This window comes from Schistocerca cancellata, chromosome 2, assembly GCF_023864275.1.
Source record: "Schistocerca cancellata isolate TAMUIC-IGC-003103 chromosome 2, iqSchCanc2.1, whole genome shotgun sequence".
Lineage (NCBI taxonomy): Eukaryota > Metazoa > Arthropoda > Insecta > Orthoptera > Acrididae > Schistocerca > Schistocerca cancellata.
This window is the reverse complement of record NC_064627.1, coordinates 43686626-43714346: the sequence shown is the minus strand read 5'-3', so window position 1 is coordinate 43714346 and position 27721 is coordinate 43686626. Positions and strand designations below refer to the sequence as shown.

At 44.3% G+C, this 27721-nt stretch overlaps 1 protein-coding gene across 1 annotated transcript in view; it reads right to left on the bottom strand.

The window, feature by feature from the left end:
- The window catches only part of LOC126150576 (gustatory receptor for sugar taste 64e-like), a 181937-nt gene that overhangs the window by 80195 nt on the left and 74021 nt on the right, over positions 1-27721 (bottom strand). Inside the window, exons 5-6 of the mRNA XM_049915885.1 lie at positions 24777-25051; positions 1065-1212 (exon numbers count right to left, since the gene is read on the bottom strand). Of these exons, the coding sequence (XP_049771842.1) occupies positions 1065-1212; positions 24777-25051 (423 nt within the window). The remainder of the gene's footprint in view (positions 1-1064; positions 1213-24776; positions 25052-27721) is intronic.

The window sequence follows — 27721 nt, the reverse complement described above, 5'->3', positions numbered from 1 at the left end:
ATGTTGTTCAAGGTACTCCCTCCTACCACTGTGTGAATATTTACCACTGCGCGAATTATTTCCCACATTCGACCTGCTTTGGTCTTCATTGACTGTTGCTACTACGCCACCACCTTAGCCGAGCACTTACAAATTGTAAACTTGACGTCTGTGTAAATTTTAGCTAACAATTTTGTGAATTTTAAGAGCATAAAAAAAAAAACAATTATATCGTTGTATTCGTCAGACCATCCGATTACGATACTACTGTCCGAGTAAGCGTTAAGTTTGTATCGAATTATCAACGTAATTAGTTTTAGTGGAAAGTTTATAAAAGTTGTTTTTCCTTCATTACCTTCAGGGGCACATTTAAGTTAATAATGTTAACGAAATAGCACATTGTACTGGTGACGTATTAACCCAACTAACAGAGACCAAAAAAGGTCGAATAGTTCATGTAGTCAGAAATTTTTGCACAGTGGTAGGAGTGTCATGAACAACGTCCTACAAATCCTGGCACTTGAGGAATGAGTATGGAAAGGAAGAGGTTCTGAAGGTCACTTTTGTATGTTTCCTTGACTAATTCGAACATCGTAGTCTCCAGTACAAAATTTAACCACATTAAATTTTCTAAAAGAAGGTCCGGTTCGTTTTCTTTCTGCACTGCTAATAGTTCGCGCATAGCGAGGAACAGAATACAAAAATCTCGCACATGGTTTATGAAGTCCACCTAAACATTGTGGGTTGCATAAAAAGACATCGGTAGGGGCGGCTGAACCAGCCTGTATGTGAGATGCTTATGTGGCCGAAGCCGCGGGCAAAAAGCTAGTCGTCAGAACATTTAGTAAAGTTAACCACAGAGGGATTTTCCATGCTAATTTTTTGTACTTTCTATATGGGGTAACAACATACACTACTTTGAACTGGAACGTGACTTTAGGCGCTGTACCTGATCACGTGACCCGCTAGGGCTGGGCTTACGGTTCGCTTTGTTGAGTAATGTTCGTTTTGCTGTGTTACAGTTTACACATATGAATCTGGTACTAGCAGTTCGGCCAGCCGATCGCTGTAAACTTACTTCATGCTGTGAAGGAACTGGAGGCAGACGAAGTAGAGGTTGGTGGCGAAGGAGAGCAGCACGATCTTGTTGACGTGCCTGTCGACCGTCTTGGTGAGCTGCGCCAGGCTGTTGTAGTCCAGCCGCAGTTGCCGCCACTCGCGCTCGCCCACCACCTGGCAGTGAGACATCGACCAGTCACTGAAACTGCCTCATTCTACTGCTGTACTGCACGGTAGCTGCGTGCGGCGAAGAAGAAGGATGGCGGGGCGATGCGCAGTGTACCACGTGACGCTCCGGCCAATAGCGTCATTCTGCAGCGTGTGTTCCAGCGTGCGTTTCAGATCGTGCCTGGGACGTTCAGATTTGATTTTCATATCAGTTTAGGTATAGTGTAGGTACTCAGCTTCTGTAGCGTTCATAATGGGTGGCATGAAGCGAACACGACAAATATTGCGTTATGAAGCGACAGTGCTTCTTTTCCGAGCACATGAATTAATCTGGGAGACTCAGCAGCAGAAACAGTGGCCCGAGGTGGGGCGACCACAGCGTTACCAATTGGCAGAGAAGGCAACGGCTGGAGCATTGAGGCACCTGGCAGAGATAGGGGGCGCACTGGCGGCGCCGCAGAGTATTCTTCGTCCTTCTCTGCGCAGAACGCATCTCGCACCCGTCTCCTTTCTTGCACCCCATTATACACTCCTGGAAATTGAAATAAGAACACCGTGAATTCATTGTCCCAGGAAGGGGAAACTTTATTGACACATTCCTGGGGTCAGATACATCACATGATCACACTGACAGAACCACAGGCACATAGACACAGGCAACAGAGCATGCACAATGTCGGCACTAGTACAGTGTATATCCACCTTTCGCAGCAATGCACGCTGCTATTCTCCCATGGAGACGATCGTAGAGATGCTGGATGTAGTCCTGTGGAACGGCTTGCCATGCCATTTCCACCTGGCGCCTCAGTTGGACCAGCGTTCGTGCTGGACGTGCAGACCGCGTGAGACGACGCTTCATCCAGTCCCAAACATGCTCAATGGGGGACAGATCCGGAGATCTTGCTGGCCAGGGTAGTTGACTTACACCTTCTAGAGCATTTTGGGTGGCACGGGATACATGCGGACGTGCATTGTCCTGTTGGAACAGCAAGTTCCCTTGCCGGTCTAGGAATGGTAGAACGATGAGTTCGATGACGGTTTGGATGTACCGTGCACTATTCAGTGTCCCCTCGACGATCACCAGTGGTGTACGGCCAGTGTAGGAGATCGCTCCCCACACCATGATGCCGGGTGTTGGCCCTGTGTGCCTCGGTTGTATGCAGTCCTGATTGTGGCGCTCACCTGCACGGCGCCAAATACGCATACGACCATCATTGGCACCAAGGCAGAAGGGACTCTCATCGCTGAAGACGACACGTCTCCATTCATACCTCCATTCACACCTGTCGCGACACCACTGGAGGCGGGCTGCACGATGTTGGGGCGTGAGCGGAAGACGGCCTAACGGTGTGCGGGACCGTAGCCCAGCTTCATGGAGACGGTTGCGAATGGTCCTCGCCGATACCCCAGGAGCAACAGTGTCCCTAATTTGCTGGGAAGTGGCGGTGCGGTCCCCTACGGCACTGCGTAGGATCCTACGGTCTTGGCGTGCATCCGTGCGTCGCTGCGGTCCGGTCCCAGGTCGACGGGCACGTGCACCTTCCGCCGACCACTGGCGACAACATCGATGTACTGTGGAGACCTCACGCCCCACGTGTTGAGCAATTCGGCGGTACGTCCACCCGGCCTCCCGCATGCCCACTATACGCCCTCGCTCAAAGTCCGTCAACTGCACATACGGTTCACGTCCACGCTGTCGCGGCATGCTACCAGTGTTAAAGACTGCGATGGAGCTCCGTATGCCACGGCAAACTGGCTGACACTGACGGCGGCGGTGCACAAATGCTGCGCAGCTAGCGCCATTCGACGGCCAACACCGCGGTTCCTGGTGTGTCCGCTGTGCCGTGCGTGTGATCATTGCTTGTACAGCCCTCTCGCAGTGTCCGGAGCAAGTATGGTGGGTCTGACATACCGGTGTCAATGTGTTCTTTTTCCATTTCCAGGAGTGTATTAACACGGAGCGATTTATGATCAGGATCAGATGGCGCGGAAGCGTTGCTGATGTTTCGAAGCATTGTAGTATTCATAGGTTGAAATGAAAACTGATTCACTCACTGAATGTTATTAAACTTGTTTTACTGTCTACACTGCCTGAAAAAAAAGTGTAACCCCCGGAAGAGGAGGAGGAGATGAAATGAAAGTTTACATGTTGAGGAATTAAGTGATGTTATTTCAGTGATTACAAAATTGTGTCAAATTTGCAAAGAACTTGGCAGCAGGAGCCCACTTGTTTGACGTTGCATTACCTTTGGCCTGGATGCATGCACTAATTAGATTGAGGAAGGTATCATACAGCCAGCGCATCCTCTCCTGAGGCAATGGGGAAGCCTCAACTGTTTTGGTTCTTGATATCCTGGATACTCACACTGGAATGAAGTTCATGTCACAGCTAGTCCTGAACATAGGCCCTATTCTATCAGAGACAGACCTGCAGCTCTTGCTGACAACTGGAGTATCTTAATATCACGCAACCCGTTCACAGAGACAGTTGCCATGAATGGACAAAATTCGTCCTGTTGAAAAATGGTACCATGGTACTATCACACTTGAGGACACAGGGCGCCCATGAAGAAACATCGGGCTGCAAAGTTCCCCCAGTCACTAACAGCGGTGACCTGAAGTCATACTCGATGGCTCCTGACACCATTATACCAGCAGTAACACTGCTGAGCCTCTCCAAAACACAGAAATAAAGGGACGTCTCCCAAAGTCGCCGCCATACTCGCTGATGGTCATCTGAGGTGGTGTAAAGCCGCTGTTAATCGCTGAATACAATGCGACGCCATTCATCAGCAGTGCACGCTTCCCAGTCACAAATAGACTCAAAACACAGACATTTACGTCGTGGTGTTAACAACAACCAACACATGGGATGCTAATTACCCTGTCTGGCTGCTGCTGGTCTCTGACCAGCGGCCCTGTCTCAAATGGTTCAAATGGCTCTGAGCACTATGCGACGCAACTTCTGAGGTCATCAGTCGCTTAGAACTTAGGACTAATTAAACCTAACTAACCTAAGGACATCACACACATCTATGCCCGAGACAGGATTCGAACCTGCAACCGTAGCGGTCACGCGGTTCCAGACTGAAGCGCCTTTAACCGCACGGCCACACCGGCCGGCCCCAGCGGCCCTGGATGAGACAGGTTATCGTAAGGACTCCTTTACGTTATCAAATGGCAGACGCAGATATGAAAGAGCTACTGTACTCGTGGCACAAATGTGGTGATTTTTCCTTGTGGTGGTCAGATGTTGTCAAGTAGAACCTTGGTGGCGACTGTGCCTGTCCTTATGTTCCCATGCAGGCCAACATTAGACCACTGTCACGTCTGAACACCTCCCAGATATGGATACTGCAGGATTCGATCAGCAGGCCAAATGGAGACCCACAATGAGGCCACTTTCAAACTCAATCAGATTCTGGTATCGCTGTCACACACAAAAAAGTAGCATCTCTGTCTCCTTCAGTCGACATCCTATAGTGATCGCGTCCCTTATACATCCTACCAGGCCTGGTAAGAGCGCCAGACACGAACAGTGCCAATACACGCTGTTGGCTGTTCTACTTGGCAGAAAGAACTGCAGCTCTGATAATTTCCATACCAGATGATGGTATCTACCTGTATGAAGTTACATTTTGGGGAGCTTTAGGGAGCTTTACTTTCTTTGGAAGTTAGTGTACTTTCCAACTTAAATTTGCAATGTACCGTATTTCAATAGAATATGGTTTTCATTTTGAAAAACTGTTGAGAAGTTTGAATTTACATAACAGCTGAAAACAGCTTCGTTTAGTTATTTTAATTTGTATAGTGTATATGTCTTTTTACGTTTAAAAATTTTCTATCCCCAAATAATTTGTGTGAAACTCTTCATTTACATTCACAATTTGTTTGGTAATCAGTATGTGTGCATTCATGGCAACGTGTTGCTTTTTAGTCATTTGAATTACTATTTCAGATTTAAGCTGTTTCCAGAATACTTAGGACGCCTTTGTCACCACTGATTGGCCACTAATAGAAACAGTCGACTTATTGTTAAATGTTTGTGCACTATTGTTAATACTGAAATTATTTGACACAGTTGTATAAAGATCTATGTGATTTTCTGTTAATGGACTATGTGCGGAACACTTAACTAATGATTCATTAGGTGGACTTGTAGAATTCTTCTCCGTCCAGCTTTGTCACGTCGTAAGTTCTCCACAATATTTCGGAACGAAGATTTGGGATGGAGCTCAAACTCGGATTAGGAAAGTATGGGGAAGGAAATTTGTTGTGCTATTTTCAAAGGAACCATCCCGTCATTTGCATTAAGTGATTTAGGGAAACCATGGGAAACTTAAATCTGGATGGATAGTCGGGGATTTGAAATGTCGTCCTCGCGATTGTGTGTCCAGCATGCAAACCACTGCGCCTCCTCATTCGGTCGACATTTCGCCAAACTCGTCGCCGTTTTCTAATCGTCCCTCATCACTGTTTCTCTGCCTGTATCTGCCTCCTGTATACGTTGGCCGTTACCCCCTCCATCACTGCGCTCCCATCCCCATCAGAGCAGCCACCGCGGTGGTAGTGGTGGGGGTAGTGACGCCTGTTTACAAACTGTTGTCCCCAGAGTCACACTATCGCCGGCGAGTGGGGACCTCTGAGTATGTGGATGAGTTGCTTTTTCTCGGCTCAGTGCAAGGTTCCAAGCTGCTTTGTGTTTAGTACCGAGTATTCACCAAAGCAAAAGTGAGGCACCAAAGCAACGAACTCTTGTGAAAATGCGTTCCCCGAGGTCTTAGGTAGTGGTCGCAGCGGACCAGTAATTCGTTCATTACCTACTCGGAAGGAAGCAAACAAAACAACAGTAAGTTCGTACCGACTACAACAGTCCTATTCTTCACTGTGTAACTTCATAGTTAAGGATGACAGAGACAGACATAAAGCACTACTCTCCAGTTCAGAACTAGGGAGAGCAATGCCAAGATAAATGGGCTCATACTTATTGTTCGATTTTTGTTTTGTTTTTGTACTTGTGGTCCCCTCGAGCAATAATCTATATGAAAAATTATGTAAATGTTCATTTGTTCATAATCGTGTATCTCCGAAAGCTTTTCCGATTGCTTTGAGATTTTGACGCAACGTTGCATTCCTACTCAGGCGTGGTTTTAGATGCCTATTTCTTTAATGTCTGTGTACTCGTTTTTTGAGATATTTTGTAACAACGTTTCCCTATTAATAAACTTTTAAAATATCGTATATTACATATATTAAAAAATAGGTATATAAAAACAAATGCACAATCAACTGCAACGTTCTGTCATAACTTCAAAACATTCGGTCAAAAACTTTCGGAAGTTTGAGATTAGGAATGTATACAGTTTCTACAGAAGTACAAACGTAAATGTTCAGCTCTTTAAAATCTTAAATGTCTGAAAGTCCTTCGCGGTTCGCTTTGGATTCTTAACAACATTGCATTCGGATTCTCATGTGTTTTTATATATAATAACGAGCCAAAGCATTATGACCACGGGCGTAATAACCTGTGACCCTTGTCTGTCAGTGTGTCTTCGATTACTACCACAGGCCCCATGCGAGCGCAACAGAATTTCTCCCATAACGTAATCCTGCTCCTACTAGCCTGGTCTTTGGTGTGTGAAGACGACGATCGACCTGATATAGCAAAAACGTGATTTTTCCGACGAGGCGACGCGTTTCAATTGATCCACAGTCAATTTCAACGATCCCGCGGCCAGTACAATCGTAATTGACGATGTCGTTGGGCCAACATGTGAACACGTCGTCTGCTGCAGAGCCCCAAGTTCAACAACGCACGATGAACGGTGTGCTCCGAATCTTAAACGCGCACCCGTATTGTGCTTTATCGGCAGAGGTGCCACACATTGCCAGCTATCCTGCTTTACAGGGTAGGCAAGCATCCAAATCCCTCGTTCTGTGAAGCGTCATGGACGTCCAAATACCTACCGGCCAGTGGTAGTTTCACTGTCATTCTGCCACTTTCCACAGATGGTCAGTACAGTAGCACGTGAACATTCGACCAGCTGTGCCGTTTTCGAGATACTCGTTCACAGGGTCTGGGTGATAATAATATCACCTTTGCCAGGGTCACTTATGTCAGTATATTTCCCCATTTGTGGTTAGTCTCGTCGCTAGGATGATTTCCATCCATCTTATACAGGGTGTAGCAAAAATGAATGGCACAAATTGCAGGACACATTCCTCACAGGTAGACGAAGAGATTTTGCTATATGAACATGGGTCTGGAAACCCTTTGTTTAAATGTTACAACTCATTTTCGCCTATACATTAATCATGGGAAGCACTCGCGAACTGAATGCACTAGCATACCACATGCAATTCTTTTCACAGGAGATGTTCAATATGCCCTCCAACACCATTGCTGCATGCATCAACCCACCGTCGTACTGAATCTCCGATACAATGATGCATCCACGGAGTGTTGCGCAAGCTTTCGCAGCCTTCCATAATACTGGAATAGAGACTCTGACCATCTTGTACTGACGCTCGACACACAAGGACTTCCACATGCCCCACCAATAAATGTCCAGTGGGTTTCAGTGCGGGGGGCGTGGAGGCCAGGCAATTAGTCCATCTCTGCGTATCCCTTAGTCACCGAATCTGTTATTCAGAAGCTGACGGACATTAACACTAAAACGAGGAGGTGCTCCATTGTGCATGAAGTACATGTTTCGTCGCGCAGTTGAAGGCATATCTGCTAACAGATCAGGTAGAACAATCTCTGTGAAATTATGATAACTTTTTCCGTTGAGCCTGGGTGGAAGAAAGTGAGGCCCTACCAAACAGTCGCCAACAATGCCAGTCCAAACATTGACAGAAAATCTTTGTTGATGACTTGCTTCAACAGCTGCGTTACGATTAACGTCTGCCCATTCGTGCAGATTGTGAAAATTTACAGTCTGATCTCGCTGAAACGACGCCTTATCTGTGAACAGCACCGTTGCACTAAAATTAGCGTTGGCATTTTGTTGAATTAACCATTCGCAGAAGAGTACGCATGCAGGGAAGTCTGCTGCTGATAAAGCCTGCACACGCTGTACATGGTATGAACACAGCTGGTCCTCGTGTTAACACTCGCCAGTCAGTCACGTGATCAGCATTCAGTCTTGCAGCTACATGTCTTGCGCAGGCACTATGGTCGTCGTCAACTGCATGAAGAATTGCCACCCCCCCTGCGCTCTCCTCGTCCTTCTAGTCCTCCCTCGGTCGCGAGTATCATGCCTGAATGCCTGACATCCCGTAAGTCGACTATCAATAGCTTCAAAAGTTTGTCCGTCGCGGCACATTCGTCCTGGAAATCTCTCCAGCTACAAACGTTGAGCGCGGGTGCTATTACTGTCACACAATCTACACATCAAATGGGCGTCTGTCGTGTCCGTATTTGTGCATATTGCCATTGCACCAGCCACATTTGCGATTAACTCTGCGTAGTAACCCGTGCGCTTGCAGCGGTCGTACTGATCGATGGAACAGTTGATGTTACCTGGAAACAAACAATGTCGTACATCGCCTGGCAACAGAGACATGTAAAACAAAACACTAGCGGTGCACAATGTAACAGACGTCACCAAGATTGCATGTTCCCCATGATCCTAACGTTCTGTTCTTGTGTGTTCCCATGATTAATGAGTTGGAAAAATGAAATGTAACATTGAAACAAAGCATTTCCAGATCCATGTTCATATGACGGAATGTCTTGTCTACGTGTGAGGAATGCGTCCTCACTGCTGTACAGTTTTATTACATCCTGCATTCTTTCCTTACCGTGTCACTTTCCCCCAACCCCACTAGGCGACATCCAACTTCGCGGTGGGCAGTGGTCATAATGCTTTACCTTATCAGTGTACCTACTAGAATTCCATCTGGTATATATGTAATCAATGGGGAAACGTTATAGAAATGTAAATGTTGGTTTGTCCAAAATCGTCAATCTCCCAAAGTTCTTGACCGATTGCTTTGAAATTTTGACAAAACGTTGAATTCTAATATGGGCGTGTTGTAGGTGCCAGTCATCCTTGAATATGAGCTGAAAATTTTGTGGGACATAAGTTGCATGGGACAACGGGGCCCATAATATGACATTGGATTTTTGTTGGTATGTGTGGTCGTGTCAGAGATATGAAGGTCAACTTTGCTTTTTTTTTTTTTTAATGGGATGCTATAGTTACACTATGGCCTTTGAAGGTGAACGAAGATCGCAAAGATGGCATGTACATCCATTCACAGAAGGTGTTCGAAGTGGTATCAATGCAGTGCAGCGATCTTCTTATCATGGGCACTTATAGAAGCACATACTCTCACAATTCTCTCTCACATTTCTTCAGATGTAGTTGGAACGTCTTTATAAGCAAAGTCTTTTACAAATCCTCACAAGAAAAAATCCAGAGGCGTCAAGTCTGACGAACGAGCCGGCCACGACACACCTCCACCGCGCCGATTCCAACGATTTGGGAATTGTCTGTGCAACTCATTTCTAGCCAAAATGGCTCTGAGCACTATGCGACTTAACTTCTGAGGTCATCAGTCCCCTAGAACTTAGAAATAATTAAACCTAACTAACCTAAGGACATCACACACATCCATGCCCGAGGCAGGATTCGAACCTGCGACCGCAGCGGTCGCTCGGTTCTACGCCTAGAACCGCACGGCCACTCCGGCCGGCTCATTTCTAGCCATCAGTGAAAAATGTGCTGGACTCCCATCGTGTTGATATCACATTCTGTTCCTTGTTTCTAAAGGTTTTCTTCCAGTAACAGACCTAATGTTTCTTTCAGGAATGTGATGTACTTCCTACCATGAAGATTTCCTTCGATGAAATACGGGCCTATAAGTCTGTTCTCTAGAATCCCACACCATACATTCACGGACCACGGTTTTTGGTGCGCAACTTGCCGCCGCCAACATGGACTTTCAGTTGCCCAATAATGCACGTTATGCAAATTAACATTTCCGTGGTTCGTGAATGTAGCCTCGTCAGTAAACAAAATCAAGTTAATAACTGTTTCATTCCTCTGAATCTAAAGTTGAGCCCATCGCAGAATTCAAAGCGACGCATACAATCCGTACCAGTTAATTCTTCGTGGAGACTGGTGTGGTAAGGATGATCTTTGTGGCGATGCAGAAAACAAACAACACTACTCTGGTTCATGCAAAATTCCATTTCGATTTGACGCGAACTAACACAAGGATCTCGAAACACAGTGGCAAGAGCACCTATTTCCGTTTATTCGTTAATAACTTTCCTTTGCCGGTATGTTTCCCATGATCTAGTTGTTCTCAATTTATCATAAATATATTTAAATGTACGACGTGTAGGGTGAGTGCGTTGAGGATATCTTTCAGCGTATAGGTCTCTAGTTCTCACTGAATTTAATTGGCATCCTCCGTAAATGAGAAGCATATCGACTTGTTTTTCGAAGGAATACATCATTCACATTCGCTTCATTCCACGATACTAGTCTTACCGTTCCTATTAGTGTTGCATTGCGAAACCGTCGAATGGTGTTTACATGTCAGTGGCACGTTAGATGGATACGCCGATTCGGCTAATATTTACTATTTGCAGGATGTACGAGAGAGAATTGTCAGAGCATGAGCTTCGATAGGTGCCAATGTGATAAGGAATACCACTCAATCCATGATAAGAAGATTGCAGCACTACATTGATACCAATGGTCACCACTTCGAACACCTTCTGTAAATGGACGTTCATGCCACCTTTTTGACCTTCGTTGACCTTCAAAGACCTTACTGTTACACATCATTGGATTCGTCTCGATAGCCGCTATCAGAAAATAAGTACCAAAAAAATCAAAGTTGACCTTCATATCTCTGACGCGACCCCACGTACCAACAAAGACCTAACGTCATATTATGGCCCCCGTTGTCCCATACAACATTTGTTCCACAAACTTATAATTTACTATCATACTTTCGGAGTTATTCTAGGTGGTAACAGTTAGTGACTCAGACTATATAGGAAAACTATTGCTACCAAAAATCTCAAAATGTTCCTTTCCAATTTACTTCAAATTTTTACCCATTACTGTAATAAACTTTAAGCACATACAGACTATAAAGACTTTAATATAAAACTTATATCACGAACCGCATTCTAATCATAAACCAATACTACAACCTTCTATAATAAACAAGCTTCAAGATCAGAGGGGGGAGGGGGGGGAAGAGGAGATGGCCAGAGGGATGGGGCGAAATGGACATTGACAATGGGAAGGAGGAGATGGACAGAAAGAGGGGGAATAGAAGATGGAGAGAGGAGGAGAATATGGACAGAGAGAGAGAGAGGGGGGGAACGGGGAGAATATGGACAAAGAAAGGGGGAGATGAACAGAGGCAGGGGAGAAAAGGATATTAGGACGATATACAATTCTTTTGCATGTTAGAAACTTATGCTTTCTTCTTTCCTTCTTTTCCATTTAAGTAGACTGAGCCACAGCAAAGCATGGCCGGGTACAGCTAGTCACCAATAAAATTAAAGTACGCGGCTTAATTATATAGACGAAGTATTGCCTCACAGTAAGGATCTCTAAATATTTCAGGTAAATTGTTTGGGTTTTAAATGTTGTTTCCTTTAATATTGATGTAAGTTTAATATTAATTTACTATATTGAGAAAATTAGTAGTTGGTAGAAAATAAACTTTGGGTACATTGTCCAAGTTGTACCATTATTAATTGTGAAAACAGTCACAGGTGAAAGCACATGAACGTAGAAGAAAAAATTCTCACTAAATACGGGTCCGAAAATGAGGCGTTTGCGAAATAATTACGAGTGTGTGGTCACAAGCCGCCACTGGCTTCAACATAAAATATTGTCCTAGTTAGTACAAAATTATTTGTAATGGTAACTTTTCGGTTAAATCGCCATCTAACAGCGCTCAAATTTCACCCGTGCCTTACATTAACAAGAAAGATCACACTGCTTCAGCACGTGACACGTTACAGTTTATGGCAGACTCGTAGCTGTTACAAGAGGTGTTCCACGTGTCGTCATCACATTTGGCTGCAGTACTGCGCCGTCTCTGCAGTGAGTTAAGAATTCTCTCAAACAATGCCGCATCATCTCGGAAATCTTGACGTGATCCATTTCTGCAACTGTGTCAACGATAATGCTGTACACTTCACTTTTGAGATCCTGGGATCGAAAAATGCAGAGAATGTTGGTAAGGTAATCTTGGAAGTAAAGGTACAGGCCTATTCATCATGGAGCATTTTGGGATATTGTTTGTCGTCTTACATCAGCTGCACAATGTTCCAGTGCTGCCCACCGTGCATTTACCACACTCTCCAAAGCAGTCTCGGAAGATCATCGCTGCGGAATTCAAATTTTCTTGGAAGAATGTTTGGCCCTGTGGTGCCAGACGGAAAAACTACTTGACAAATTCGCGACGGCACTATTGCAGTTACTTCTGGAGGAAACCTAACAGATACTGCAACACACAAAATATTAGATCATTTTATTGTAACATGAACAAGATGATATACTTACCTCGGAAACAATCCATGTCCACATGGGTGTCACTTATGTATTTCTTACTGTCGCCGAACTATAAACTGTCACTTGATACGCTACAAAAAGATAGTCGTCTCTCAGTGCTCAAATGATTTAAACGCCGATACAGCTCTGACTTGTAATACCACTTGTGCTGCTGGATCTGAGGTACAGACGATGCTATCATCGTAATCGGTGGCTGTAGACGAGGGTCAGCGGCACTGCGCTCTGACTGAGGACTCTTCCAGCGAGCGGCGGTGGCATATGGAATCTCTTGTGGGTGTGTCCACGCCGACGTCTATTGTTCGCTGCCGCGTCAGGCAGCGACTGTTCAAATGGTTCAAATGGCTCTGAGCACTATGGGACTTAACTTCTGTGGTCATCAGTCCCCTAGAACTTAGAACTACTTAAACCTAACTAACCTAAGGACATCACACACATCCATGCCCGAGGCAGGATTCGAACCTGCGACCGTAGCAGTCCCGCGGTTCCGAGACGATCACCTAGTGCCTCTAACCACACAGTCATAAAGTATCGTTACGGATGTAGAGACTCGTGAACAGCATATTGGCTGAGTATAATTTGATAAATACTTAATCGAAAAGCTAACATTTCAAATAAATTCGTATTAACTAAAATAATATTTGATGCTGAAGTCTATGCAAAACTTAACCTGAAATACAGTTATCTTACTAACGGCTAGTCGATCCATTTTTACTAGAAAGTTTTTGCTTCTGATATCATATACTCGTACACTATCTCATCAGAAGTATTGGGCCATCGCTATGTAAGGCGGAACTGACAACTAGATTTCACTCCCGTGACAGTGCAATCAATCCGTCAGAAGAGACTTTGGTATCACTGGATATCACCTGAGTAACAAATCCACCAGGGGCATTTTAATCCTTCTAAAGCTTCCGGAATCGACTCTTGATGATGCGACTATGATTTGGAAACACGATAGAACAATCACAGCTGGAAAAAGAAGAGGCAGACAGGGACCGTCTAGCGTTGCTGAGGTTGGTTGTAAAAAATGACATGCAGCCAGGGGAAAGACTCACCTGAGTCCTCCAAAGCGCTGCCAGCACTCCAGCCTGTACTTCGTTCATCATAAGAATAAACCTCATGTAAGCAAGAGGACGTCGTTATCAGGAGAAAGAAAACTGGCATTCTACGGATCGGAGCGTGGAATGTCAGATCCCTTAATCGGGCAGATAGGTTAGAAAATTTAAAAAGGGAAATGGCTAGGTTAAAGTTAGATATAGTGGGAATCAGAGAAGTTCGGTGGCAGGAGGAACAAGACTTCTGGTCAGGTGAATACAGGGTTATAAATACAAAATCAAATAGAGGTAATGCAGGAGTAGGTTTAATAATGAATAAAAAAAATAGGAGTGCGGGTAAGCTACTACAAACAGCATAGTGAACGTATTATAGTGGCCAAGATAGACACGAAGCCCAAGCCTACTACAGTAGTACAAGTTTATATGCCAACTAGCTCTGCAGATGACGAAGAAATTGAAGAAATGTATGATGAGAAAAAAGAAATTATTCAGGTAGTGAAGGGAGACGAAAATTTAATAGTCATGGGTGACTGGAATTCGAGAGTAGGAAAAGCGAGAGAAGGAAACATAGCAGGTGAATAAGGATTGGGGCTAAGAAATGAAAGAGGAAGCCGTCTGGTAGAATTTTGCGAAGTGCATAACTTAATCATAGCTAACACTTGGTTCAAGAATCATAAAAGAAGGTTGTATACATGGAAGAACCCTGGAAATACTAAAAGGTATCAGATAGATTATATAATAGTAAGACAGAGATTTAGGAACCAGGTTTTAAATTGTAGGACATTTCCAGGGGCAGATGTAGACTCTGACCACAATCTATTGGTTATGAACTGTAATTTAAAACTGAAGAAATTGCAAAAAGGTGGAAATTTAAGGAGATGGGACCTGGATAAACTGACTAAACCAGAGGTTGTACAGAGTTTCAGGGACAGCATAAGTGAACAATTGACAGGAATGGGGGAAATAAATACAGTAGAAGACGAATGGGTAGCTCTGAGGGATGAAGTAGTGAAGGCAGCAGAGGATCAAGTAGGTAAAAAGATGAGGGCTAGTAGAAATCCTTGGATAACAGAAGAAATATTGAATTTAATTGATGAAAGGAGAAAATATAAAAATGCAGTAAATGAAGCAGGCAAAAAGAAATACAAACGTCTCAAAAATGAGATCGATAGGAAGTGCAAAATGGCTAAGCAGGGATGGCTAGAGGACAAATGTAAGGATGCGGAGGCTTATCTCACTATGGGTAAGATAGATACAGCCTACAGGAAAATTAGAGACCTTTGGAGAAAAGAGAGCCACTTGTATGAATATCAAGAGCTCAGATGGAAATCCAGTTCTAAGCAAAAAAGGGAAAGCAGAAAGGTGGAAGGAGTACATAGAGGGTATATACAAGGGTGATGTACTTAAGGACAATATTATGGAAAAGGAAGAGGATGTAGAGGAAGATGAAATGGGACATACGATACTGCGTGAAGACTTTGACAGAGTGCTGAAAGACCTGAGTCGCAACAAAGCTCCGGGAGTAGACAACATTCCATTAGAATTATTGACGGCCTTGGGAGAGCCAGTCCTGACAAAACTATACCATCTAGTGAGCACGATGTACGAGACAGGCGAAATACCCTCAGACTTCAAGAAGAATATAATAATTCCAATCCCAAAGAAAGCAGGTGTTGACAGATGTGAAAATTACCGAACTATCAGTTTAATAAGTCACAGCTGCAAAATACTAACGCGAATTATTTACAGACGAATGGAAAAACTGGTTGAAGCCGACCTCGGGGAAGATCAGTTGAATGTTGGAACATGTGGGCAATACTGATCTTACGACTTATCTTAGAAAATTGAGTAAGGAAGTCAGATTTACGTTTCTAGCATTTGTAGACCTAGAGAAAGCTTTTGACAATGTTGACTGGAATACTCTCTTTCAAATTCTAAAGGTGGCAGGGGTAAAATACAGGGAGCGAAAGGCTATTTACAATTTGTACAGAAACCAGATGGGAGTTATAAGAGTCGAGGGGCATGAAAGGGAAGCAGTGGTTGGGAAGGGAGTGAGACAGGGTTGTAGCCTCTCCCCGATGTTACTCAATCTGTATATTGAGCAACCAGTAAAGGAAACAAAAGAAAAGTTTGGAGTAGGTATTAAAATCCAGGGAGAAGAAATAGACCTTTGAGGTTCACCGATGACATTATAATTTTGTCAGAGACAGCAAAGGACTTGGAAGAGCAGTTGAACGGAGTGGACAGTGTCTTGAAAGGAGGATATAAGATGAACATCAACAAAAGCAAAACGAGGATAATGGAATGTAGTCGAATTAAGTCGGGTGATGCTGAGGGAATTAGATTAGGAAATGAGACTCTTAAAGTAGTAAAGGAGTTTTGCTATTTGGGGAGCAAAATAACTGATGATGGTCGAAGTAGAGAGGAAATAAAATGTAGACTGGCAATGGCAAGGAAAGCGTTTCTGAACAAGAGAAATTTGTTAACATCGAGTATAGATTTAAGTGTCAGGAAGTCATTTCTGAAAGTATTTGTGTGGAGTGTAGCCATGTATGGAAGTGAAACATGGACAATAAATAGTTTGGACAAGAAGAGAATAGAAGATTTCGAAATGTGGTGCTACAGAAGAATGTTGAAGATTAGATGGGTAGATCACGTAACTAATGAGGAGGTATTGGATAGGATTGGGGAGAAGAGAAGTTTGTGGCACAACTTTTCTAGATGAAGGGATCGGTTGGTAGGACATGTCCTGAGGCGTCAAGGGATCACAAATTTAGCATTGGAGGGCAGCGTGGAGGATAAAAATCGTAGAGGGAGACCAAGAGATGAATACACTAAGCAGACTCAGAAGGAAGTAGGTTGCAGTAGGTACTGGGAGATGAAGGAGCTTGCACAGGGTAGATTAGCATGGAGAGCTGCATCAAACCAGTCTCAGGACTGAAGACCACAACAACAAAGCAAATACAAATGCGTTGTTTGGTCAACAGTCGTAACTCTCGTACACTGGTTCTGTCCCGTTCCTGAAAGTAGGTCTTATTCCTACGTCACTGTGAATGAACAGCCATCAGCGTTTCTCTTAATCATACTGTAGCTACGTAATTTTTATTCCGAACTCGTGTACAGTCACAGTCTCCGTAAGATGCTGTTCAAACGTTCCATGAAAATGGATGACACTGCTTCCTGCTTCGTAGTGAAAAACGCGCGCGGAACACCCTTAACGGCGAGAAACAAGTTGTTGTTAACGTTTTTCACAAGATAACAGAGAAAAATCAGCTTTGACGTTTTTCGAGAACCAGTATGTCCTAAAAACGAAGGCGCGCATATGAGTTAGGTGCGTGGCGTAATCGTGTGTGCTGGCGGGCAGCGGTTCAAAATACGTTGCAGTTTTTTATTTGTTATTGTTCGATTTTAACACCAAAATCGTTAAAACATGAAATACATCCGATATATGGTAATTAACTGATACTTAAAGATCCTTTTAAAAGAAAAATGCACGTCTCCTAGTTTCCAGTTACATATCTCGCGCAAAACTCTGGTTTTCATTGCAAATACACTTTCTTAGTTATCGATATTCTATAAAAGACTGTCAAAGATTGCTGAAGTTGACAAAACATTACACACATTACACTCTTTGTTTGAATATCCCCGTTGTTTTGCAGGACAGATGTGGTCTCACACGAGCCAGAGTGGTAAGTTGTCACCTTAAGACTGCAATATGAACACAATACAACTGAGCTGGAGCCAAGTTAAGGCATTCGTCGCGAGAAATAACAATACGTTTAAGCTGACAGGTGCACGGAACTTTGTGACAAGTCACTGCCGAACGATGGGGGAGTGTCACAAAAGAGGAGGAGAAAATGTGGATTTTTTGGTAGCTTGGGGTCCTGTTGCCAATACTGAAACGTATTCCTCGAGTCTAATATGGAAGGAGTTCAGAGATTACCAGACGACTAACGGTAATACCTTCAGTGACTTCAATGTTTAACTACACGGTGAAATCCCAGCAGTGCGCTTTTACGCCAGACGTAGCTCATGCAGAAAAATTACCCTTCTTAAAGTCAGGAATTTTCATCACCCTTGTGTTTAATTACAATACTATATTAGCTAAAAATCGAGAGCATGTTATGTTTCTCGTCCGCTCACCTGAGAAGCGTATCGCCAGAGTTTTACCATACATTATTCCTTCTGTTCAAAAATTAAATGACATTCTAAGGTATATTGTTCTCTGCTCGTCTCTTTTTATTTCTTTACTGCTCCGGCACAAAGTCAAGCGCCTGCACGACGGTGAAGAACATCAGAGCAGAGAGGGCTGTGAAGTAGACGTGAGCCTATAGAATGCTGACCGACCTGTCTCTAGGACGACACCGAGACAGCAGCGGCCTCTAGCAGAAGAGGACGTAAGATCGGCTCCGCCTGGCCGCGGCCAGAGTTGAAGACAAGCTGTTCTACGAGCGCTACAGCTGCGACTTATGAACTGTATTGTTTCACTTGTCTTGACTGTCGCCAATTGTTTGCGACACATCATTGTAAATTCCCAAAGTATTGTCATTTATCTTACTGCAATAAAAATTCATTAACACAATTTGCTTGAATTTTTGTCTAGCGATCCGAGAAAGCACGTTTCCTACGCACCCCATATTCCACAGTAGGCAGGACACAGCATTTACTGCAACTGTTCATATCACTGCAGGTTAGTTGCATCACTTGCTTGGCCGTTGGTGACCAAGTTAAATGCGCCGGTAAAGCCGTTGCCTCGTTGTGTACCTGAGTCGGTGTACGCGCAGCGCACAGCACAAAACGTATCCTCATTATCGTACTTGACTGTACTCGAGACAGCTTGGCTTCCGCTCCACATGAAACGAAATCCAATGAGGTTCCAGCAGACGCGCAAGAGTACATAGCGTAATGTTCACATGAAATTTATTCTTATAACGGAGTATAGTGAGTGAAAAAGAATGGGGTATAATGATCGAGCAGTTCCTCATTTCTGTATTCAGTTGTAAGTGATGGGTCAGGTGTCATAAAGAGCGACAGTACTGGACAGTGAATGACTGGAAACGAGCGATCTGGAGTGATGGCTCGAGCTGTACCCTGTGGCGACACTATGGAAGTGGTTTGGCTTTGGCGAATGCCTGGAGAACGTTACCTACCATCATGTGCAGTGCCAACCGTGAAGTGCGGAGGAGGTGGAATTACCAGAATGAGATTTCCACTCTGCAGCGGAGTGTGCGCTGATATGAAACTTCCTGGCAGATTAAAACTGTGTACCGGACTGAGACTCGAAATCGGGACCTTTGCCTTGAGCGGGCAAGTGCTCTACCAACTGAGCTACCCAAGCAAGGCTCACGCCCCGCCCTCACAGCTTTACTTCCAGGTGGAGTTACATTGTCTTTAGTGATTACGGCGTGGTTCTCTTAATGCGCTTAAGAAAATGCTGAATTCGGAAGTATATCAACACATTTTACAGCAGTGTGTACGAGCTGTTCCATTTCAGCTCGGACAGCAAGAAACCTTGCACTTTTTGTGGGACGGGGACGGGGGGGGGGGGGGGGGGTAGTTTTGTATCATCGAAAATAGGAGTTACCTTAACATCTTTTGCAAAATCGTAGTTGTGATGAAGAAGCGCTTCCGAGTTATTTCAAAGTTGTAATAAAATCACGCGATTCTGAGACTCGCAGCTCGAAAACTAACCAAAGTAAAATTCTCAAATTAAATTCAAACTGCAGGTCATACAGTATAGTTTGAGTTGGTACTTATAAGATTTTTAGAACTTAAATGTAATGTAATTTTCATCCGTGTTTCATATTTGTTTGCCAAAACCCCAATTTTAATGGAATAAAAATTATGCCATATTATTCAGCATTTGATTTAAAAAAATATTACAACGTGTACAACTTTGCTTCCACTGTTTTTCCCCAACATTTGAGGCTCTAATGAAACAAATTGGTTACACATGTGTCATTCAAAGTATTATCCATCACTGGCCACTACTTTTGCCCATCTTTCTAGCAGTGTACGAATCTCGCGTCGAAAAAATTGTTCATCTTTTGAAGCGATTTACGAATCGATCTAATTTGTGACTTCTTCGCGAGATCGGAAGTGTTGGCCAGCCAGGCCATGCGCCATTGACCTAAAAAGGTGATAGTCAGACGGAGCAATGTCTGGAGAATACGGCGGGTGGGGTAGGACTTCCCAGTTTAACGTTTCCAAGTACGTTTGACCTCTTTTGCAACGTGGGAACGAGCGTTCTCGTACGGCAAAATCAGTTTAACGTGCCTCTCCTGTACTGCGGCCGTTTGTCTTTTAATGCTCTGCTCAAACACATTAACTGCGTTCGATTTCGAGCACCTGTGATTGTTTCACTTGGTTGTAACACCTCATAGTACAGGACGCCGAGCTGATCCCACCAAATGCAGAGTATGATCTTGGAGTCGTGAGTGTTCGGTTTGGCCGTCGATGTGGAAGCATGGTCGGGATATCCCCGTGATTTTAGGGTTATGGTAATGAACCTACTTTTCTTCCCCGGTCACAATGCGATGCAGAAATCCCTTCCGTATTTGCCTCTGAAGCAACTGTTCACAAACACACGAACGCCGTTCAACGTCTCTTGGTTTCAGCTCACACGGGACCCAAGGTACTTCTTTCTGAATCATGCCCATAGCCTCGAGACGTTTTGACATGGCTTGCTGTGTCACTCCCACTAATCGTGCCAATTCTTCTTGAGTTTGACGGGAGTCTTCACTCAGCAATGCCTCCAATTCTGCGTCTGCGAAAACATTCTCTCTTCCACCACTATGCCTGTCTACGACGTTAAAATCACCGTTCTTGAAGCGTTGAAACCACTCACGACACGTTCGTTCACTAATAGCGTCCTTACCAAACGTACTTGAGAGCATTCGATGAGACTCAGCCGCTGTTTCCTTCACATTGAAACAATACAGTAACTCCTCCCGCAAATGACTAGAATTAGGCTCGTAAACTGACATTTTCAATCAAGAACAACTCTATGTTGCCAGACACAGATCGACTAATGTTTGAATGAGGTTGTGTTGACAGTGGTCCAAGCTAACTGCCTGACGTCTGAGATCTGTTTCTTTCGACCGTTACTTACCGTTGTCACCACCTATCGGCAAACGGCGGAAGCAAAGTTGTACACCTTGTAGTAAGCGTTTTTATATTGTATTCAAGGGAGATGTGTAGAAAAAAAATAAGAAGTGAATGAAATTGGAAATTTGTGGTACGTTCCTATGGGACCAAACTGCTGAGGTCATCGGTCCCTAGGTTTACACCCTACTTATTCTAAGGGTTGGGTTGGGTTGTATGGGGAAGGAGACCAGACAGCAAGGTCGTCGGTCTCATCGGATTAGGGAAGGATGGGGAAGGCAGTCGGCCGTGCCCTTTCAAAGGAACCATCCCGGCATTTTCCTGGAGCGATTTAGGGAAATCACGGAAAACCTAAATCAGGATGGCCGGACGCGGGATTGAACCGTCGTCCTCCCGAATGCGAGTCCTGTGTCCAACCACTGCGCCACCTCGCTCGGTCTCTAAGTTAAAGTAATTTACGCTAAGGACAACACGCACACCCATGCTCGAGGGAGGACTGGAACCTCCGACGGGGGGAGGCGCGCAAACCGTGGCAAGGTGCCTCAGACCGCAATGCCTGCCCCGCGCGGTCGTAGTAAATGAGCATAGCATCAAACCTCGCTAGCTGCACTACGCCGCGTTGCGCAAAAACAACGCTGCGTGGCCTCTCCACGGGTAGAGTGGCAGACGGCAGCACGTCGCTACCGAAGTACAGTGCGAGCGTAAATATTTATAATTTTATTATTTTTTCCGCGTTTCAGACAAAGGGCTCCATAAAACTTAATACCGAAGTCAGTCTGCAATAAAAAGAGCCTGAAGCGTATGTAAGAGACACAAAGAAATTAGAGTCTTTGACTGCGAGTGGACACCGATTTAAATCGATGGGAAAAGTTGAAAATTTATGCCAGACCGAGATTCGTACCCGCTTCTCCTGCTCACTAGGAAGATGCCCTGACCACTAAGTCATCCGGACACAGTGGACATCGCAAACCGAGTGCGCCTCTCGTCACACCCAAATTCCTCAACTTATTCACTCACACACACACACACACACACACACACACACACACACACACACACTACTAATGTAGAGTCCCTTGACCATTATCCTCATTACTCGCGGCAATTCGCCAGAACAGACATCACATACATGTACGGCCAAACTTTCCGGAAACATTCCTCACACACAAAGAAAGAAAATATGTTATGTGGACATGTGTCCGGAAACGCTTACTTTCCATGTTAGAGCTCATTTTATTACTTCTCTTCAAATCACGTTAATCATGGAATGGAAACACACAGCAACAGAACGTACCAGCGTGACTTCAAACACTTTGTTACAGGAAATGTTCAAAATGTCCTCTGTTAGCGAGGATACATGCATCCACCCTCCGTCGCATGGAATCCCTGATGCGCTGATGCAGCCCTGGAGAATGGCGTATTGTATCACAGCCGTCCACAATACGAGCACGAAGAGTCTCTACATTTGGTACCCGGGTTGCGTAGACAAGAGCTTTCAAATGCCCCCATAAATGAAAGTCAAGAGGGTTGAGGCCAGGAGAGCGTTGAGGCCACGGAATTGGTCCGCCTCTACCAATCCATCGGTCACCGAATCTGTTGTTGAGAAGAGTACGAACACTTCGACTGAAATGTGCAGCAGCTTCATCGTGCATGAACCACATGTTGCGTCGTACTTGTAGAGGCACATGTTCTAGCAGCACAGGTAGAGTATCTCGTATGCAATGATGATAACGTGCTCCATTGAGCGTAGGTGGACGAAACTAAAATGAGCTCTAACATGGAAATTAAGCGTTTCCGGACACATGTCCACATAACATGTTTTCTTTATTTGTGTGTGAGGAATGTATCCTGAAAGTTTGGCCGTACGTCGTGTACAGTTCTGCCACTGGGCACAAGAGAAATTACGGGACGATGACAGATTTTTTGCACGCGTTCTATTTAGCGACGAAGCGTCATTCACCAACAGCGGTAACGTAAACCGGCATAATATGCACTATTGGGCAACGAAAAATCCACGGTGGCTGCGACAAGAGGAACGTCAGCGACCTTGGCGGGTTAATGTATGGTGCGGCATTATGGGAGGAAGGATAATTGGCCCCCATTTTATCGATGGCAATCTAAATGGTGCAATGTATGCTGATTTCCTACGTAAAGTTCTACCGATGTTACTACAAGATGTTTCACTGCATGACAGAATGGCGATGTACTTAAAACATGATGGATGTCCGGCACATAGCTCGCGTGCGGTTGAGGCGGTACTGAATAGCATATTACATGGCAGGTGGAGGACATCATTTTGAGCATTTATTGCATTAATGTGTTATTTATAGGTAATCACGCTGTAACAGCATGCGTTCTCAGAAATGATAAGTTCACAAAGGTACATGTATCACATTGGAACAACCGAAATAAAATGTTCAAACGTACCTACGTTCTGTATTTTAATTTTAAAAAACGTACCTGTTACCAACTGTTCGTCTAAAATTGTGAGCCATATGTTTATGACTATTACAGCGCCATCACCACAAAGCGAAAAAAGTGGTCCAACTAAAGCATTCATATTTCTTTACGTACTACACGAATATGTAATAAAAAATGGGAGTTCCCATTTAAAAAAACGCAGTTGATATCCGTTTGATCTATGGCAGCGCCATCTAGCGGGCCAACCATAGCGCAATCTGGTTTCCCCCTTCAAGCTAGACGAGATCGTTCTTTGCAGTTTTTTCGTTTGACGCTTATTTCGTGAGATATTTGGCCCAGTCACGATCAATGGACCCCTCTGTATACAAGCCTATGTAAGTTTCATCTTTGCAAAAACTGTATTTACGCTTAATACAGGAAATAAAGGTTTTTAAGAATTATATTGATTATTGTTCTGTTGTTGTTATATACCTCCATTTACAACAGACATTTGCTTCAAAATGAATTGTACTTTACTGAAATCGGATATAAGGTTCTTGAGTTACGCGGCAGACACATTGTCTCGTTCGGAAAATAACGTATACTTTACCGAATTCGAACTCGAAAACTAGTAAACATCTGAGTGTTAATTATATGAAAGTTGCTATCCTTTACAGCAGTTGACACATGTAGGAATTATTTATGGTTTAAAAAAAATATGAAGTTAATTATCTCGTTTTTCATCCTATTTGAAATAGAATAGCGCATACAGCAGGGGAACAGTGTAATGGAGGGATAGTTCAAGACCGTGACTGTTTGCACCAGCGTGACATTACATGCTGTCATAATTCAGCATCTGTGAGGCAATGGTTTGTTGACAGTAGCATTCCTTGAATTGACTGTCGTGCCCATTGTCCGGGCCTGAACCCAGTGGAACATCAATGGGATGAGTTAGAGTGTTGACTTCGTTCCGGACACCGTCGTCTAATACCAGTCCTTCCTCTGGTTTCGGCTCCTGAGGAAGAACGGGCTGCCATTTCTCCACAGACATTAAGACACTTCATTGAAAGTGTCCCCGGCTAGGGCTAAGGTTGGACACACCACATATCCATTATTAAGTTCCGGACAGTTGATGATTTGTTATTTCCTCTAATTGTTCCTTGTGTTGTGACTACAAGGAAAAGTTAGAGGAATTCCACTGCACGTGAAAGTGTCTTCATCAGAGTTCAAGCCATTATAAATGCATTTTAATGTCCTCTTCGGTGTCCGAATACTTTTCATTAGATAGTGTTTTTTAATTTGCGTCAATAGTCGCTATTAATTATGATACACCTTGTATATGCTACTAACACATATATTTCATATTTAATTTCTCTGATACATTTCAAAAATTTTTGTGGCATATATCACACAATAGATAACAACTGAGGTACCGATACCGAAAAATTTGTACCTTGTCCGTGCACGACTTGACTGCTATGTTGATCTGCTTGAATCGCTCCGTAATGGCGATGCTCAGAAGGATGATGAACAGGTCCACGTAGTTCCACGCGAACGTGGCGATAATGCTTATAAAAGCCGTGCAGAAGTTGACGGCGAAGTTGTAGCCCAAGTAGTCGAGCACGTAGTAGTACTTGCTGGTGAAGTAGATGCGTAGGAAGGCGAAGCCGCTGGGCGAGCAGTAGTACGTCTCCACGGCCGTCGGCGCGTTGGACAACAGGTGTTCCACTGCAACATGAGGTACGAGCTAAGTAGTTGTATTGTCACGCAGCGAGCACTATCTATCATGTCAAATTTAAATACAGGGTTATTACAAATGATTGAAGCGATTTCACAGCTCTACAATAACTTTATTATTTGAGATATTTTCACAATGCTTTGCACACACATACAAAAACTCAAAAAGTTTTTTTAGGCATTCACAAATGTTTGATATGTGCCCCTTTAGTGATTCGGCAGACATCAAGCCGACAATCAAGTTCCTCCCATACTCGGCGCAGCATGTCCCCATCAATGAGTTCGAAAGCATCGTTGATGCGAGCTCGCAGTTCTGGCACGTTTGTTGGTAGAGAAGGTTTAAACACTGAATCTTTCACATAACCCCACAGAAAGAAATCGCATGGGGTTATGTCGAGAGAGCGTGGAGGCCATGACATGAATTGTTGATCATGATCTCCACCACGACCGATCCATCGGTTTTCCAATCTCCTGTTTAAGAAATGCTTCTGCTTTAGCCTTTTCCGTAAGATTTTCCAAACCGTCGGCTGTGGTACGTTTAGCTCCCTGCTTGCTTTATTCGTCGACTTCCGCGGGCTACGCGTGAAACTTGCCCGCACGCGTTCAACCGTTTCTTCGCTCATTGCAGGCCGACCCGATGATTTCCCCTTACAGAGGCATCCAGAAGCTTTAAACTGCGCATACCATCGCCGAATGTAGTTAGCAGTTGGTGGATCTTTGTTGAACTTCGTCCTGAAGTGTCGTTGCACTGTTACGATTGACTGATGTGAGTGCATTTCAAGCACGACATACGCTTTCTCGGCTCCTGTCGCCATTTTGTCTCATTGCGCTCTCGAGCACTCTGGCGGCAGAAACCTGAAGTGCGGCTTCAGCCGAACAAAACTTTGAGTTTTTCTACGTATCTGTAGTATGTCGTGACCATATGTCAATGAATGGAGCTACAGTGAATTTACGAAATCGCTTCAATCATTTGTAATAGCCCTGTATATGACATTAAATGGCTTCCATGGCTTGTCTGAGTTTCCTGCTCTAGCTGAGTGGGACAATAACAGCACTCAAAATATCTCATACATTTGATGTTTAACGCAACTGAGAATTAAGAAAATAAAGAAAATAAAAGTTATGATGCTGCTTGACAAAAAATGTTCAAGTCTGAGCAGTTTTTGGGATTTACCATCCAATGTAGGGTCATAGTTTCCAATCGGCGTGCATACAACTGCTGATGCCATCTTCTGTCTCCTGACCTTATCCTGTGTCTTCAGGGCGTCTGAATTTAATCTGGATTTGGTGATGGTAATGGTAGAGGATGGTCGGATGCCCTTACTGTCACAACCCCGATTTTCTGTCCGATCCTTGACATAATCCGAGCTTGTGCTCCATCTCTAATGACCTCGATGTCGACGGGACGTTAAACTCAATCCTCCTCCCTTCTTCCTGTCGCAACTCCTTCACTCCCCCTTCACAACCCCCTCCCCCCCCCCCGGGGATGGAGGATGAAATTTCTTTTCCCCACTAGAGATATCCCACGTGAAAGCGTGAGAACGTTTTCAAAATGTTTGGAAATAGTATAACTGAGGTGGTACGTGGGCACCAGCCCCGTATTCATCCAGTAGGATGAGGGAAAACGCATAAAACCCACCTCCAGACTGGTCGGCACACCGGTGCTCGTCGAATTCCGCCAGGGGCATTTCATTCGGCGTTTGCGACTCTTCCTCAATCCCTGAAGCGGCGTGCTAATGCGCATGGGTATCCGGGCGGCTCTAGCAACTGCCATTCAGTGATACGCATTATTTCTGGCCCAGTTTGTGGTTATTTCAAGATTAAAATTAAAAAATAGAGAGAGTAAGTACGCAATTTATTAGCATAGGAACCACAAAAATCATTGATGAATTACCACTACAGCAGATAATATGCCAAAAATGATATGGAAAAAAGTTTCTTGGAGGGTCCACATGAAAAATTTAAGTTATTTTAACCACTGTACGGAACCGTGGCAGACAGTCGCCTTTGTATTCTAATCCTGCTGCCACATGCTTGTTGCAACAGGCTACTCGCTTCATAGAACTCACATGCCTCAGCTGTGAGGCCACACATGTTCAGAGAGCACCTCACACCAGCAGTGTGGCTTCAGTTCACAAGACTATAGACCCCTTTTTAGAACCATATACCACCAACAGCGAAATATACAGAGATGTCCTTCCATCAGTCAAAATAGCACCAACACTCCAATTCTGAATTCATTGCGGCATTAGAACATCAAGTGCCATCTCACAGATTTCCTCTTCGTTTTTAGCACTCACATACGGATTTGGCGCCACATTCACAGCTGGATTGTTTTCAGATACTTAAACTGCAACGATGCCAGGGCGTAGGTGCAAGTTCATAGGTTGGCACTACGAGACACCGACGACAGCGCCCTCTGGCCGGCGCTGTGGAGCTCCGGATTCAGCCCATTTGATCAAGAGCAGACGGCTGGGGCACTTCACTTCATACAGGGTGTTTCAAAAATGACCGGTATATTTGAAACGGCAATAAAAACTAAACGAGCAGCGTTAGAACTACACCGTTTGTTGCAATATGCTTGGGACAACAGTACATTTTCAGGCTGACAAACTTTCGAAATTACAGTAGTTACAATTTTCAACAACAGATGGCGCTGCA